General features: G+C 32.4%; 1 protein-coding gene across 2 annotated transcripts in view; it reads right to left on the bottom strand.

Annotated features, from left to right (window-relative positions):
- The window catches only part of LOC114339774 (O-acyltransferase like protein-like), a 191,377-nt gene that overhangs the window by 58,748 nt on the left and 117,359 nt on the right, over positions 1-15,270 (bottom strand). For both annotated transcript variants that reach the window (XM_050649812.1, XM_050649811.1), the window contains exons 4-6: positions 14,966-15,039; positions 7,937-8,133; positions 4,800-4,969 (exon numbers count right to left, since the gene is read on the bottom strand). In XM_050649812.1, the coding sequence (XP_050505769.1) occupies positions 4,800-4,969; positions 7,937-8,133; positions 14,966-15,039 (441 nt within the window). The remainder of the gene's footprint in view (positions 1-4,799; positions 4,970-7,936; positions 8,134-14,965; positions 15,040-15,270) is intronic.

The raw sequence follows: 15,270 nt of genomic DNA, 5'->3' as shown, positions 1-15,270 counted from the left end.
CTTATCTTTAGAATACTATTGAACAGTGACAGATCTAGGGGGAGAATGGGTTAATTCCACCCGTAACATGCTCAAAAATTAAAGAAAAAATTATATATAAAGGAAATAATATTTCCATACTATTCGTTTCCAGACAACATCTAAGTATATCGAGCGAGGAAATATCGAACGTTTCTTTCAAAAAAATTGTCAAAAATGTCTAAATTCCTGACCGATTTTCGGAAAAATACCTTTAGCACCTAATGGTTTTTTTATTTTTGAATTCAAAATTTTCGAAGACTCACTTTGTTTATTTTTATTTACATTATTGAAAAAACATAAAAGTTTCAAGTAACTACGTGTTGCTTTCTGGTTGCAATTTATAACGACATTTAAATGCTGCATTTATATTGAATAATATATTGAAATATTTAATGTTTACAGTTTTTTTTAAATTAATCTAATATATACTTCCAAATTATTGGATACATATTTCATAGTACCTATTATACTTGTAATAGTTGCAATATACTTGCAATATATACATATTTTATTGCAAGTTTTTGCCAGTGATTTTTCTTTTTTGGCAATGAATTTTGCTCAAGAGTTTTTTATACCTTTATATTTCAGAATATTCCAATTATAAGGATATAATTATATACTGCAACATAATTTTAATGCTGACTAATTTTTCTCCGGAGCGAAATTCATATTTTTTGACATACCTCGTATAAAATCTATAAAATTGATAATGGCTGCACCTTAGGTTTTAGACAATTCCAAGATCTTTATGAACAATTGCTTTTTTTCGCAAAATTAATAATAAAAGGGTTATCCTACTTGTAAGAAATAAAAATGAAGTTTGGAATATAATTTCAGAAAAATTTTAATCTTTTTTCCAATTATAATGATGTAATTGCGCACTAAAACATATTTTTTGATTAATAATACCTTTTTATAATAACAATTTTTGATTTGTGAAAAATAAAGGCCGAAGTCACTCTTGACCGAAATTAACATTTTTTGACATAACTCGTATAATATTGACAAAATTTGACATCTGATGATTGAATCATAGGATTTACATCATGCAGAAATTTTTATAAAGAATAACTTTTTTTTGTAAAATTAGTAATAACAAAGTTTTACATATGTTTAATTATCCATAAGTAGACGCTGTAAAATTTTAAAAATTAGGCAACCCTCATTTAGAACAGGCTTTTTATGGGCAACCCTATGTCATCGTATTTGCAATTAAAACAGTGCTTATTTTTGTGTTTGGTTGATAGATTAAACAAGTAGGTGCAAATACCTATGAACACGACACCTGTCAACCTGGCAACCCAATCGATTTGACAGGATAAAAATAGGCACCCCTATGTTTACATATCCTATAGGCTTTGCACTTACCGATAGTGTTAATTTTTTTTGTTAAACACGTCAGTCAAATTTATGAAAAAATATCATTTTTTAATTATTAATTAATTATAGTCAGAACAGTATTATATCAGGCACCCCTTGTTTTTTATAATGTTTAACATACTAATTTACATATAAAATAATTTTTTTCCATTAAACAGATCGGTGCAGTTCGACCTTATATCGGATCTTAAACTATTAGTTGTATTAATTTTATTAAGCTATAAAAATATCCTTAGATAAATATTAAAAATATCACTGACTTTTCAGATGTGTGTATTTACACCAAATTTTATATTTACATATTATTCCTTATCTGGAAAACTTACTCTTTTTTTGTTATTACTGCCATACTGAATGTGTATTATAGCAAAGTTGTTTTAGCTTTGATAATAATAATTGCCAAATATTTGTTTGATTAGTAAACAATAATGATTTATCGACAATTAACTGCTTTGTTTTATTTCAAAAATGAAATATACGGAGATTTATATTCAAAACAATATTTTTTTTATTAACAAAAAGTCGCATCCACCTAATGGTTATTAGGGACGGAACAATACATAATAGGTTAACCAAAATGTGGTACAATATAAATATAGTACAAAGGTAAGGTTACATGCATTATCTACACAAACTTCTTAGATTTTATTGAATACACCAATTGTTTTTAAAAAGTGAATTAAATTTTTTGGTTCTTTATTATTGGCACCCAGAACTGACACATTTGACACGATATTAAAATCAATCCGTTCTTGTGTATATTTTGGCATTCAGTGTTTGACACTTTGTTGTGTGTTACACGATTCACAAATAGGTGGTTCAGGGCCCGGATTACGTACACTCGATACGCATCGTATCCGCCATGTTTTCCCATAGCGCCTTACGGGAAAACATGGCGGATACGATGCGTATCGAGTGTACGTAATCCCTATGCAGATCTTGAGAACAAATATGAGTGAGTAAGCCTGGTAAGGCCTAGTCGTAGGCGGTTAAAACTGCTTACTCATAACAACTTTTATAAACTGTTTTGACTCTTTTTACTCTGTCTTTAATTTGCCTGAGTTTTGAATTTGAATTTTGCCATTCATCGAGCCAGTCATTTAACACATATTGTTTTATCAACACTTTCAAGTCATTAGGGGCACATTTTAATATCGTTTCTGAATTCGCACTAGTCACTGCACTACACGCACCTGAGTCTGCATTTTCATTTCCACTAATGCCCACGTAGGAAGGAGTCCAAATGAAGTTGACTATTCTACCATTTTTGAGATAAGTGAAGGAATTGGATATATCTTTTGTATCGATGTTATCGCACTAAGCGAATCAAAAAAAAAATGTTATTGTCGTTAGAAAACTCAAGTGCTCTGTAGAGAGCGAATAATTCGGCTGTGTAAATACTGCAATACGGGAAAGTCGAAACAAGTGGTACTAAAATTGCAACTTCCACACTTGCGAGAGCTGTGTTAGTTCGGTCTTTACGAAAACATGTAAAATATTTTGGCGAATATGGGTTAGAACATACGAGATTATTTTCCTGCAGACATATAATTTCGGGACAGTATTCTGATTGAATGATATTGAGCATTGGTAAGCGATGGAAAAGTCCATCAATATTCCACTGTAAAATTGAGTTGGATGTTATGTTTTATTTGAAGAGAGATCACTTTTAGTAGTAGCGTCTTCACCGAGAAAACGTATCAGTAGGGTTTTTAGACTTGTAAAACGATGTTTTGTGGCTCTGTCTGGAATATATTGATAAGAGACGGTAAGCAAATTTATGAGGCCAAGTAAATCAGATGTGAATTCTTTAACAATTTCGATAGGAGATTGGCTGCCTTGAATATTTTCAATAAGCATAATTAATTGGTCATAGCTTAAAATGGACGGTGTTGATTGTTTACTTAGATATGATTCAAGGGATTCCTGGATAGGTAATGAGCGTTTAGGTTTTTTATTCTTTTGAGTTTTGGTTTTATGAGGTTCAGCAGGAAGAAGAAATGTTTGATTATCAACAATATTTTCGACATGTGGAGATAATGTTTCCTCTATGGTTCGTTTGGTGGAGGGACAGGGTGATTCTTTCGTGATCGCTAGTGAAATCTGTGAAATTATCTTTATATTTTCGGCTGTAGCAGAATATTCCAGTGGAGTATTTTCGTTAGTTTTTAAATCTTGGGTTGCTTCAGAAACGGGCTGTATAATTTCCACTGATGTAGAGTTAGAGGTGTTTGGTGTGGATACTTGTGGAAATATTTCGGTATTTTTATTTTGATCATTATTAGAAGTTTGGTCGATTTGATTACCAGCATTGGTAGGAGAGTCAGAAGATTGAACAGTAGGGGGGGCTAAGGGTCCTGAAGGCTGAGAAGAAGAATTATTATTGCTTGAACAGTTACTAGCAATGTGACCCATTTGTCTACAGAAATAGCATGTCATAGTATCCTGCGAAATAAATATTCTGCAACTAGTATTATCATAATTTAGAAGAATTGAATCTGGGATAGTCGTGTTATGCGGACTAATAAACACTTGCCTTCTAACACTTTTTATATGGCTATATTCTGGAATAGAGGCATTGATCTTAAGGAAAGTGATTGGAGAAAGTAAGTTTAGGCCGAGATGTTTTAATTCTTGGATGACTACTTCGTGTGGGATACTTGGACAAACATTTGATAGCACTATTCTTTCTGCAGGCGTTATGAGCCTTCTAGCCCTGAATATTTCCCCATGTACCTCTATAGAACCATAGTTTGTCATAAAATCCTCAACAGCTTGCTTGCTACTTAAATACATGCTTATTCGATTATTAGATAGGCGAGACGAGAATAAGATATTTTTGGGATTTATTAAGTTACCTAAAGAAATAAGGTAATCTTGAAGTGGACCATTATTAATAGCGCTAAAAAGTATTGCGTTTTCTTTTCCTGGGAAGAAATTTTGCTGTGAAACTGCGGTAGAATAAGATTTATTCGCTGGGACATTCTGTATAATAACATCTGATAACATATTGATAATTTATTTACGGTACTACCGAAACTAATTACTTTCGTTTCCCGCAAAAAAACAAACTGGTTACTTGTTTATAAGCCATAAACCTGTGTCTATTTACAATAACTGCTGTAGTAGACAGGAATATAAACTAACAAAACTGGTTTAAACACGCAAATATACGATTAAGTAATACATGTGGTATAAAACTTACAGTTTAAAGTTAGTTTGATCACTTTAACTATAATTAAAAACTGGTAGTTTCACTGGTAATAGGCAAAATATCAAGAGCCGAGACACTACGTGTTTACTGCTCATTAACTTTTTCGGTACTCCCAAAACAATATTAATTATAAATAATTGTAAATCATTGATTATAAAACATACTTTTAATTAAAACAACTCACCTGAAATATCGGTTAATTATGAGTATTCCGATATTTTTGAAGGATAATTGACCTTTTTCATGTATATTGTATACTTGAGTCGTTAACAGCCAAGAGGATACAAGAAAAAAGTACGAAACAATGAGCACTGGCAAACAACCTAATCCATTGTCCAAAATAGTACGATAAACCTAAAATGTAATTTTTATTTTAAACTGCTTTTATCATGTTTCTTAAATTATATATATGATAACTTGTAATGCTCTCTTACAAACTATCCTGCAAGGAAAACTATTTGGAAAACGAGGTGCAGGAAGAAGAACATCTTGGTTCAACACATCTGTCCAGATGTGTTGACTCAGACACCTGGTTCAACACATATACATGATATACATGTGCAGATCTTCCGCACTGCTATATAAGTTAGCTCTCCAAGCCTAAAAGACCCATGGTTTCGTTTACTATATTCTCATCCATTCATTCCTGATTGCTGCTTTATTTTTCCAAGTTGTGATTTTAAGTTCATCTTTGTCTCTTTTTGTACCTCTTTGTCTCTTTGTACCTTTCTACTTTTTTCCTCCTATTCCCCCCCATTAGTATCCTTTTGGGAAGTCTCGTGTTTGGCATCCTTTGGACATGTCCTAACCATTTCAGTCTTTGTGATTTTATGATCCCTACTATGTTCGGTTCTCCACACGTCCTCTTCAGTTCTACATTAATTTGGTCTTTTTATCTACATTCCATTGCATATCGTTTCTCCAAATATTTTTGTGAGGACTTTTCTTTCCCACTCTTTCAGCATGACTTGTTCGGATTTGTTCATTATCCATGCTTTACTGGTGTATAATGCTAGAGGTTTTATTACTGTCTTATACATTCTTATCTTAGCCTTTCTAGATATGTTCTTACTTCTTATTAAGTTGTTTAGAGCAAAGATACAACAACTGCGAGCCATAATTCTCGCTTGGATTTCTTGTTTTATATTTGGTCTCCTAGTGTGTATCCCTCCTCCTACCTCTTTGAATTTATATATTTTTATATCTGTACTTATTGTGCTTATTGCAAGGTACTGCCCTTGCATGTATTCTCGTCCTGTCCATTCCATATATTTAGTTTTTTCTTCATTTATGTATATCCATTTCTTTCTCGCTATCGCCTCTAGTATGTATATTATTTCATTTAATTCTTGTTTACTTATGGCTATCAGTACTATATGATCAACGAATGCCAAGCATTGTTGTTTACGTTCATATACAAGTCCTGTCTAAGAAGAAGTCCTTTATAAGAAGGAGATCTAAGTTTTAAGGAGTTTCTAAGGTCGCATATCAGCGACCTTAGAAACTACCGACCCAGTAGCTTGCTGTCACAAAGGATATAAGCTATTCACAAGAGTTATTACCAACAGACTAGGAAGTAAGTTGGATTTCTATCAGCCAAAAGAGCAAGCAGGTTTTAGAGCAGGATATGGCACGAATGATCATTTACAAGTATTTAAGAACTTAATAGAGAAGAGTGTTGAATATAACAAGCCCTTAGTCCTGATATTTGTTGACTGTGAAAAAGCTTTTGACAGCATAGGTCATCAAAAAATGTTAAAAGCCTTAACAGAGTGTCATATAGATCATCGCTATATAAACATGATTAAATACAAAAAAGAATGTTAAAAGCCTTAACAGAGTGTCATTTAGATCATCGCTATATAAACATGATTAAATACATCTATATCTATCAAAATGCGACAGCAAGCGTGAAATTGGCAGATAAAAAGAACAACGCATTTAAAATAAAACGGGGAGTGCGACAGGGAGACACAATTTCGCCAAAATTGTTTACAACATTATTAGGGTATATGTTTAAAATCGCAAATCTTAGTGAAAAAGGAATTAATATCAACGGAGAAATAGTTAGTCATTTGAGATTTGCTGACGATATTGTTCTTTTTGCTCACAGCGTCGATGATGCAGTATCGTAACTGAAGAAACTATACGTATTCTTCTTACAAGTTGGATTAAAAATCAACCTTAGAAAAACACAAATCATGACAAATCTTAGGTTAAGCGAAAAGATTTCAGTAAATGGCATGCCTAGTGAAGAAACCATATCTTATAAGGTTGTAAGTACTTAGGGCATGAAATACGCATAGGAAGAGGTAATCAAACGTGCGAACTAAGCCGCCGCATAGGACTTGGATGGCATTCGGCAAGCTGAGCTATGTCCTTAATTCAGAACTGCCTATGTGTCCCAAAAGAAAAGTCTTTGATCAGTGTGTGTTGCCAGTACTTACATATGATGCAGAAACTTTAACAATAACCAAGAAAGTAAGAAATAAAATTTGTGTTATCAAAAGAGGCATGGAACGCTCAATGTTAGGCACTTCTCGTAGGGATCGAATTACGAGCAAGGCATTAGGACGAAGAACAGAAGTGAGAGATGCCATAGAAATAATTATGACCCTAAAGTGAAACTGGGCTGGAGACATAGCTAGAATGTCGAATAACAGATAAATACATCGAATAATACACTGGGGACCAAGACAAGAAGCATACCGAAGTAGAGGTCGTCCGCCACCAACAAGATGGTCTGATGACATAAAACGGATCGACAAAAATTGGATGCAAATAGCATAAAACAGAAATGCATGGAAAAGACTGAGGGAGACCTATATCCAGCACTGGATAGATCCGGGCTGAATGATGATGATTATGACAAGTTCTGTCCTGTTAATTTCGGCTTCTCTGATGGCAATTTCAAGAAAGATACCAAACAACAATGATAATAGTGGGTCTCCTTGTCGCCCTTCTTTACTGACCTTAAATTATCCGTTTCCTTTCCATTTATTTTAACCTTATCCTCTGTTTCTCTTAGTGTCACTTTTACCATTTTTATCATTTTTATTATTTTTTCATTACTTCCAATTTCACATAATGTCTTGTACACATTTCTTTTCGTTTTACTCTGTCAAATGCTTGCTCCGCGCTGCTGCAGATCCATAAGTATTGCCATGGTGATCGCCAACATTCGTCACGGCTACGCACATCAAGAAGAATTTTTTTTAATTAATCCCTTTAGTTTTAGTTTTAATTAATCCTACACGCAATAATTACCTTAAATAGTACCCATATGCTAGTAATTAAAACTGTATCAAATATCTTACTTACATGTTCGTACACTTCCGGTTTCGATATAAAACTTGTGTTATAGGCTATTGCAAGGTGAATAAAAATTATAAATAACATAGCCAAAACGCGACTTCCGTTCATATTCCTTAAGTTTTTGAAATCTCTAGTGTCAGGTACTTTTGATCTTAATTTCCACGTATGAACCAACGATAATTTTGAAATTATACATTTTAGACCTAAAACAATAAATAAAATATGTTATAATTCGATAAGTAAACTATTGATGAATGGTTGAATTTTTAATGCTGAAAAAAAATATCTAAAGGAGTTTAGACCCAGTACGCGATTAAAATCTCCCCTCCTTTAAGTATTTTCTTAGTCGTAAACCTTCTCCTTCTTTTTGTGTAAACATGACTCTGTGTCATGTCTGAGGTCGTGTTTCTACCACGTATGTTATTATTGGTCTGATGACTGTTTTGTAACAGTCCATATTTATTCTTATTCATATTGGATCATTCAAGAAACCTGCGGCTCTATTTGCTATATTTACTTGATCTTCCAATTCTGTGTAGAGCTTTAGGCAGCTAGAGAGTGTAATGCCTAGATATTTTTAAACTCCATCACTTGTTTTATTATCTGACACTCCAGCTCTAAATTACATTTTAATTAGGGCTTACAATACCGGAATTCCGGGATCCCGAATACCGGGATCCCGGACGATTTTTGTCCGGTATTCGATACCGGTATTTATAATAAAAATACCGGTATTTCGGTATTAGCTTTGTATCGACTACTTTATTTTATAAATAAGCCGTAAGATTTATTAATCAGAATTGTTTTTACAGTTTCAGATCTATTTTTCATTTTTTTTTGTGTATTGTGATGTATAAATTAGGCTCACTTATTTCCTGAATTATTATTAATAATAATTGAAAATATATAGCGGTCTAAATACAGAGTAATCCATAAAAAATATTTGTCACAGTAAGTTAATCTTTGTATTAATATATTTTAAAGTTAAATTAATTTACAAATAGCAAATTTCATAAGTAAAAGTACTATCCTATTACAGTCGAACCCGCTTATTAGAATACCGGTTAAAGGAATATCCCGGTTTAGGTAATAGAAATTTGAGGTCCCTAAACGTTTTTACTAGGCTTATAATATGATCGGTTATTAGAATATCCCTGTTATAGTAATACGTTTTCTTGGCACGACGGCTATTCCAATAAGCGGGTTGGACTATGCAAAATTTATCCTAGAATCAAATATATAGTTTTTCTACTTGCACATTTTTTGTATCTATTCCTACTCTCTATGTAATGTTATAAACAACATCTACTAATTTCAAAACAAAATTTAATAGGTTTTATATATTATTTAATAACAAGTCGATATAACAACTGAGGATAGTAAGTATATATAATGTGTATATTTTTTATTCATAATACCGGTTTTAATACCGGGATCCCGGTATTTGAAATTTTAAATACCAAATACCGGTATTGAGATTTTGGCTCGGTATTGTAAGCCCTAATTTTAATGGATTTGCTGTTATAACTAGGTATCTTGTTTTTTTTTTTGGAAAATTAATATACTATTAAATTTTCTGGCTGTTATATTAAATTGTTGAAGCATACGTTGTAAAGCATCTTCAGTTTGTGAGATTAGTATTGCGTTGTCTGCAAAGCAGATTACTTTAAGTTGTTTCTCTCGTATTTTATAGTTCTTACTTGTTTTATTTGTTCAACTATGATCAGTTCGAACACTAGATGGCACAGGGAATCCCCTAGCCTTATCTTACTGCCAGATTAGATTCAGTTTGGTTATTTAGCTCATCTTATGTTCTTTTCTAATCGGCTAAATATGCCGATTTGTTGTATTATAATGGTCTAATAGTTGTTCTAATATGGTAATATTATAATAATGGTTTTATAATTTCATTCAGTTTACTTGTTATCAATTTGGGTATTAATTTTGTTTTTGTGTTTAATACATTAATTCCTGTGTAATTCCAATGTGTCTACGATTCCAATTTGTCTCCCTTTTTCAAGAGAGGTATTATTTTAAATATCTGTAAAGTTCTTGATACGCAGATAATAATTGCCCTATAATTGCTGCTTTAAATCCAGCTACATTCAAGTTTTTTTTATTCTGTGGTGGGCACTCAATAAGAAAGGAGTCCCTGGTGCATATGTAAAGATTGTGAGGGATATGTATGAGGGAGTAACGACTAGTGTTAGGACAGGTGTGCGAGAGACTGATAAATTTCATGTGAAAGTAGGATTGCACCAAGGCTCGGTGCTTAGTCCGTATTTATTCTCATTAGTTTTGGACCAGATAACAGCGAAACTACAGGGTAACATTCCATGGTGCTTAATGTATGCTGATGATGTCGTGTTAGTACGAAATAGTGAAAGAGACTTAGAACAAAAACTGGAACAGTGGACATGAGCTCTAGAGGAAAAAGGTTTAAAACTTAGTAGGACAAAGAACGGAATATTTGGAATGTTCATTTAAAGATGGAGTTACTACAAATAAAATGATATCTTTGTATGGTGAACTGATTGTAAAAAGCAATAGTTTTAAGTACCTGGGATCGGTATTACAGAGTAATGGAGAAATAGATGGAGATGCATGCAGTAGAATTAGGGCCGGGTGGATGAAGTGGAAGGAAGCGAGTGGTGTGTTGTGTGACAGAACAGTTCCAATGAAGCTGAAAGGAAAATTCTATAAAACAGCCATAAGACCGGCTATGATGTACGGAACTGAATGTTGGGCAGTGAAAAAGAAAGAGGAACAACGAAGACATGTGGCGGAGATAAGAATGCTTAGATGGATTAGTGGAGTGACAAGAAAGGATAAAATTAAAAATGAGTGTATTAGGGGAAGTCTAGGTGTGGCACTAATTGATGCCAAAATGAGAGGGCATAGGTTGAGATGGTTTGGTCATGTTCAATGTCGAGACGTTAATCATCCAATACGAAGAGTAGCTAAAGTGCCGATTCCTGGAAGGAGTACGAGAGGAAGACCAAAGCAGACGTGGGGGGAGACGATTAGGCAGGATATGTTGGTAAAGGAGAATAATAATAATATGACCCAGGATAGAATTGTGTGGAGAAATGCAATTATGGAAGCCGACCCCGCATAGGGATACGGCAAAGAGAATGATGATGATTCAAGTTTTTTTTATCTATATATTTCTGAACTTTTTTTGTTTACGATACAGCGAAGAAAACTCGAATATTTGGGTCACCTGATAAGAGGACATAAATACGCATTTCTTAAAAATATAATGCAAGGACAAATAGAAAGAAAACGGAATTCAGGCCGTAGAAGGATGTCATGGTTGCGGAATTTGAGAGAGTGACCGCACCACTAATGATCTCTTTAGGTCAGCTGTAAACAAGGTGAGGATAGCCTTGATGATTTCCAATCTCCAATAGGAGTAATATAAGAAGAAAAAGAAGAAGAAGAAGAAAGACTTTTTTTACTTGTTTCTTAGGTATTATCATCATCATTCGGTTTGCCTATCCTATTCGGGTCGTCTTTTCTAATTACATTTTTCTTAAGTTTCCATCTTTAGTAATATCAGTATCAATCCGATTTAACCGACATGTAATATCTCAGCGTCTCCTCCAGGATTTCTTTAGTCAGCCACACCCGGGAACCCGCAGGTCAGCAATTCTTCATATTGGGTGATTAACGTCTTGACTTTGAACATGACTAAACCATCTTAACCTATGCTTTTTTATTTTGGCAATTCTTTCTTATTTAATTCGTGGCGTTGACTTCCTCCAATATATAATAATACTTGTTCTTAAATTTATTCTGTTTTGTCACCTTTTTTTGGTCACTTTAAAAATTTAGAATGCGGTTTTCATCTTAAGATCTAAATATTAAAATACTTGATCTGTAATACATGAGGCGATATATTTTTTTTTGAAACTACTACATAAACGAACCAATAAATTAGTCCTGTCGCCAGGGGGGGGGTACAACGGCCTCCTGTATTCAGATGGACTTACCCAAGTTTTTTTTATGTATTTTGACCTGTAGAACACGAATTTTTTGGGTAACAGTTGATCCGGATGTCGATAAGATTGTTATAAACCAAGAAGTTGAGGAATCACATAACAGCGATTTCTCGCAAAACAAAACATTTTTTTGTATTTTTTGGTCCATTTTAACCAAAAAACGTTCCTACAAATTTTTTCGTAGGATGCATAGTTTTCGAGATAAACGCGGTTGAACTTTCAAAAAATCGAAAAATTGGAATTTTTGAACCCGAAAAACTTTTGATTAAAAAATAAAATAGCAATTCTGCTTACCGCATTTGAAAGTTCAAGTCAAATTACAGTCAAACCCGCTTATTGGAATAGCCTTTGTGCCAAGTAAAAGTATTCCTATAACCGGGATATTCTAATAACCGATCATTGGTTGCTACTATAAATGTTTCGGGACCTCAAATTTATATTCCTTAAACCGGGATATTCCTTTAAGAGGTATTCTAATAAGCGGGTTCGACTGTATATCGGTTTTAATTATTTGTATTGCCAAAAATATATTATTTTATTGTTAAAACAAAGCTATAAACACCTAGTGCTTGAGTGATGTTTCAATGATTTCTCATTTAAAATCGAACGAGTACGTAGAGGAGGTAAAAGTGCAAGCGGGGCTATTTCTAAGTAGCATGCATTAAAACGCATGTATTAGGCACGGGAAACAGTATGTGTTTATAGCTTTTTTTAACGATCAAAAAATAAATTTTTAGCAATGCAAATATTCAAAACAGATATAATTTGACTTAAACTTTTAAAGGCGGTAAGCAGAATTGCTATTTTATTTTTTATTCAAACGTTATTCGGGTTCAAAAATTGCAATTTTTCCATTTTTTGAAAGTTCAACCGCGTTTATCTCGAAAACTATGCATCTTACGAAAAAACTTGTAGGAACATTTTTTGGTTAGAATGACCCAAAAAATACAAAAAAATGTTTTGTTTTGCAAGAAATTGCTGTTATGTAATTCCTCAACTTCTTTGTTTATAACAATCTTATCGACATCCGGATCAACTGTTACCCAAAAAATTCGTGTTCTACGGGTCAAAATACATAAAAAAAACTTGGGTAAGTCCATCTGAATTAAGAAGGCCGTTGTACCCCCCCTGGCGACAGGACTAAATCTTTCGGTCTGGAAAATCATGTTGAGAACTGATTTATTAGACTATTAGACCAGGACGCATCTGTAAAAATATTAGTACATTTGGACGTTGAGAGGTGACTCAAATTTTTTTGCAGAAATTGCTTGAAAATAGATCAAATAATAATATTTGAGTTATCCTCCCTCTCAAAAAGGTCCGGAACATTGTTTAAATAATAAAAATGTCAAAAAATTAAGGAAAAATTCGATTTTTTTCTTGGTTTTTTGATTATAACTTTAAAAATATTCATTTCCGAGGAAAGTTGTACTGATATAAAAGTTGCGTAATTAAATTTCCTACAATATAAAATTGGTTTAAAATTTAAGAAATAGTCACTCTTGTTGCAAAATAGCAATAATTGTGAAAAAAACATACAAAAACAAGTATTCGCCTTTTACGTTTTTCAACCATTTATGCTACACTTAGGACCTCCATATTTCACCCTGAAAAATTTTATGATAAAGTAAAACAATACTGTAAATTTCATTAAGATGGGTTTAATAGATTTTGCAAAATAAATTTTGCAATCCAGCTTTCGTAAAAAAAATTCATTTTTTCAAAATGTTACAGGACTGAAAATAAAGCAGATAGCAAGTTGAAAAATTTTTTGCATATAGAAGTGTACCGTACCTTTCATTTGCAATTTTGCAAAATTAAAATCGCTTAACACCACGGCGTCAGGAATTTTTTTAAATAAACATTAATTATTGGTGCTACGCGCAGGACAGCGGATAGGTTGCTCTGATTGGGCATTCCAATGACCTTTGATAGTGATTGATACATTTTAATTTTTATGACATTTCGATATAAATAAATAAATTTGTTTATTGCAAAATAAAAACACATACTCTATCCTTTGAAATAACACTTTTATTAGCAAAAACTTTCTTTGTTCATATATTTTAATTTAAATAATAAAAGTTTATTATTTTTAAACATATGCAATTGTTTAAACAATATTTCACAAACAATAATAAAATTAGTTTGATTTTTGTGGAATTAAAAAATTAAAATACAACAAAATATAGAGTAAGAAAATAATGTATTAGATAAAGATTGGAAGAAATTTTGGTGGAAATCAACCTGTGTGAATCGAACACCGCTGTCCTGCGCGTAGCACCAAAAATTATTGTTTATTTCAAAAACTTTCTGACGCCGTGGTAATTAATCGATTTTAATTTTGAAAATTGCAGATGAAAGGTACAGTACACTTCTATAAGCAAAAAAAATTCAACTTGCTACCTGCTTTATTTTCAGACCTGTAACATTTTGAAAAAATGAATTTTTTTGCGAAAGCTGTATTGCAAAATTTATTTTGCAAAATCTATTGAACCGATCTTAATGAAATTTACAGTATTGTTTTACTGTATCATAAAGTTTTTCTGGGTGAAATATGAAGGTCCTAAGTGTAGCATAAATGGTTGAAAAACGTAAAATGCGAATACTTGTTTTTGTATGGTTTTTTTCGCAATTATTGCTATTTTGCAACTAGGGTGAATATTTTTTAAATTTTTAACCAATTCTATATTGTAGTAAATTGAATTACGCAACTTTTATGTCAGTACAACTTTTCTCGGAAATGAACACTTTTAAAGTTATAATCAAAAAACGAAGAAAAAAATCGAATTTTTCCTTCAATTCTTGACATTTTGATTATTTAAACAATGTTCCGGACCTTTTTGAGAGGGAGGATAACTCAAATATTATTATTTGATTTATTTTCAAGCAATTTCTGCAAAAAAATTTGAGTCACCTCTCAACGTCCATCTCAAAACAGATCCGCCCTGGACTATATTAACCAAATTCAAAAACCGGTGACAATTGCCAATTTACGATACCTACTTTTAAACTTAAAAACTAGACTCACCGTTTTTCTTCTCGTAACTTTTTCCTTTAAATGTAGCCAATATTACCAGTATATTGTAAAATACTAGTACAGCCCTAAAAATATACCAACATGTTAATACGAAAATAATAATTGATTAATATTTTTCAAAAATTCATATCGTCTAATAAAAAAATAATCTCATATATTTACATAGATCAATTATTATAGTTAACTAGAGATCTAAAGCTGTACGTTGAACTAGATCAGCCGCCTTACAATAATTATTAATCTTAGCGAGTGGTACAGTTTAAGCCATCACACAGAGTTCCAAGCTGAAGTATCTA

Source organism: Diabrotica virgifera, chromosome 4 (genome assembly GCF_917563875.1).
Source record: "Diabrotica virgifera virgifera chromosome 4, PGI_DIABVI_V3a".
Classification (NCBI taxonomy): Eukaryota; Metazoa; Arthropoda; class Insecta; order Coleoptera; family Chrysomelidae; genus Diabrotica; species Diabrotica virgifera.
The sequence above is the reverse complement of the archived record's forward strand: the minus strand, read 5'-3'. Positions and strand labels throughout refer to the sequence as shown.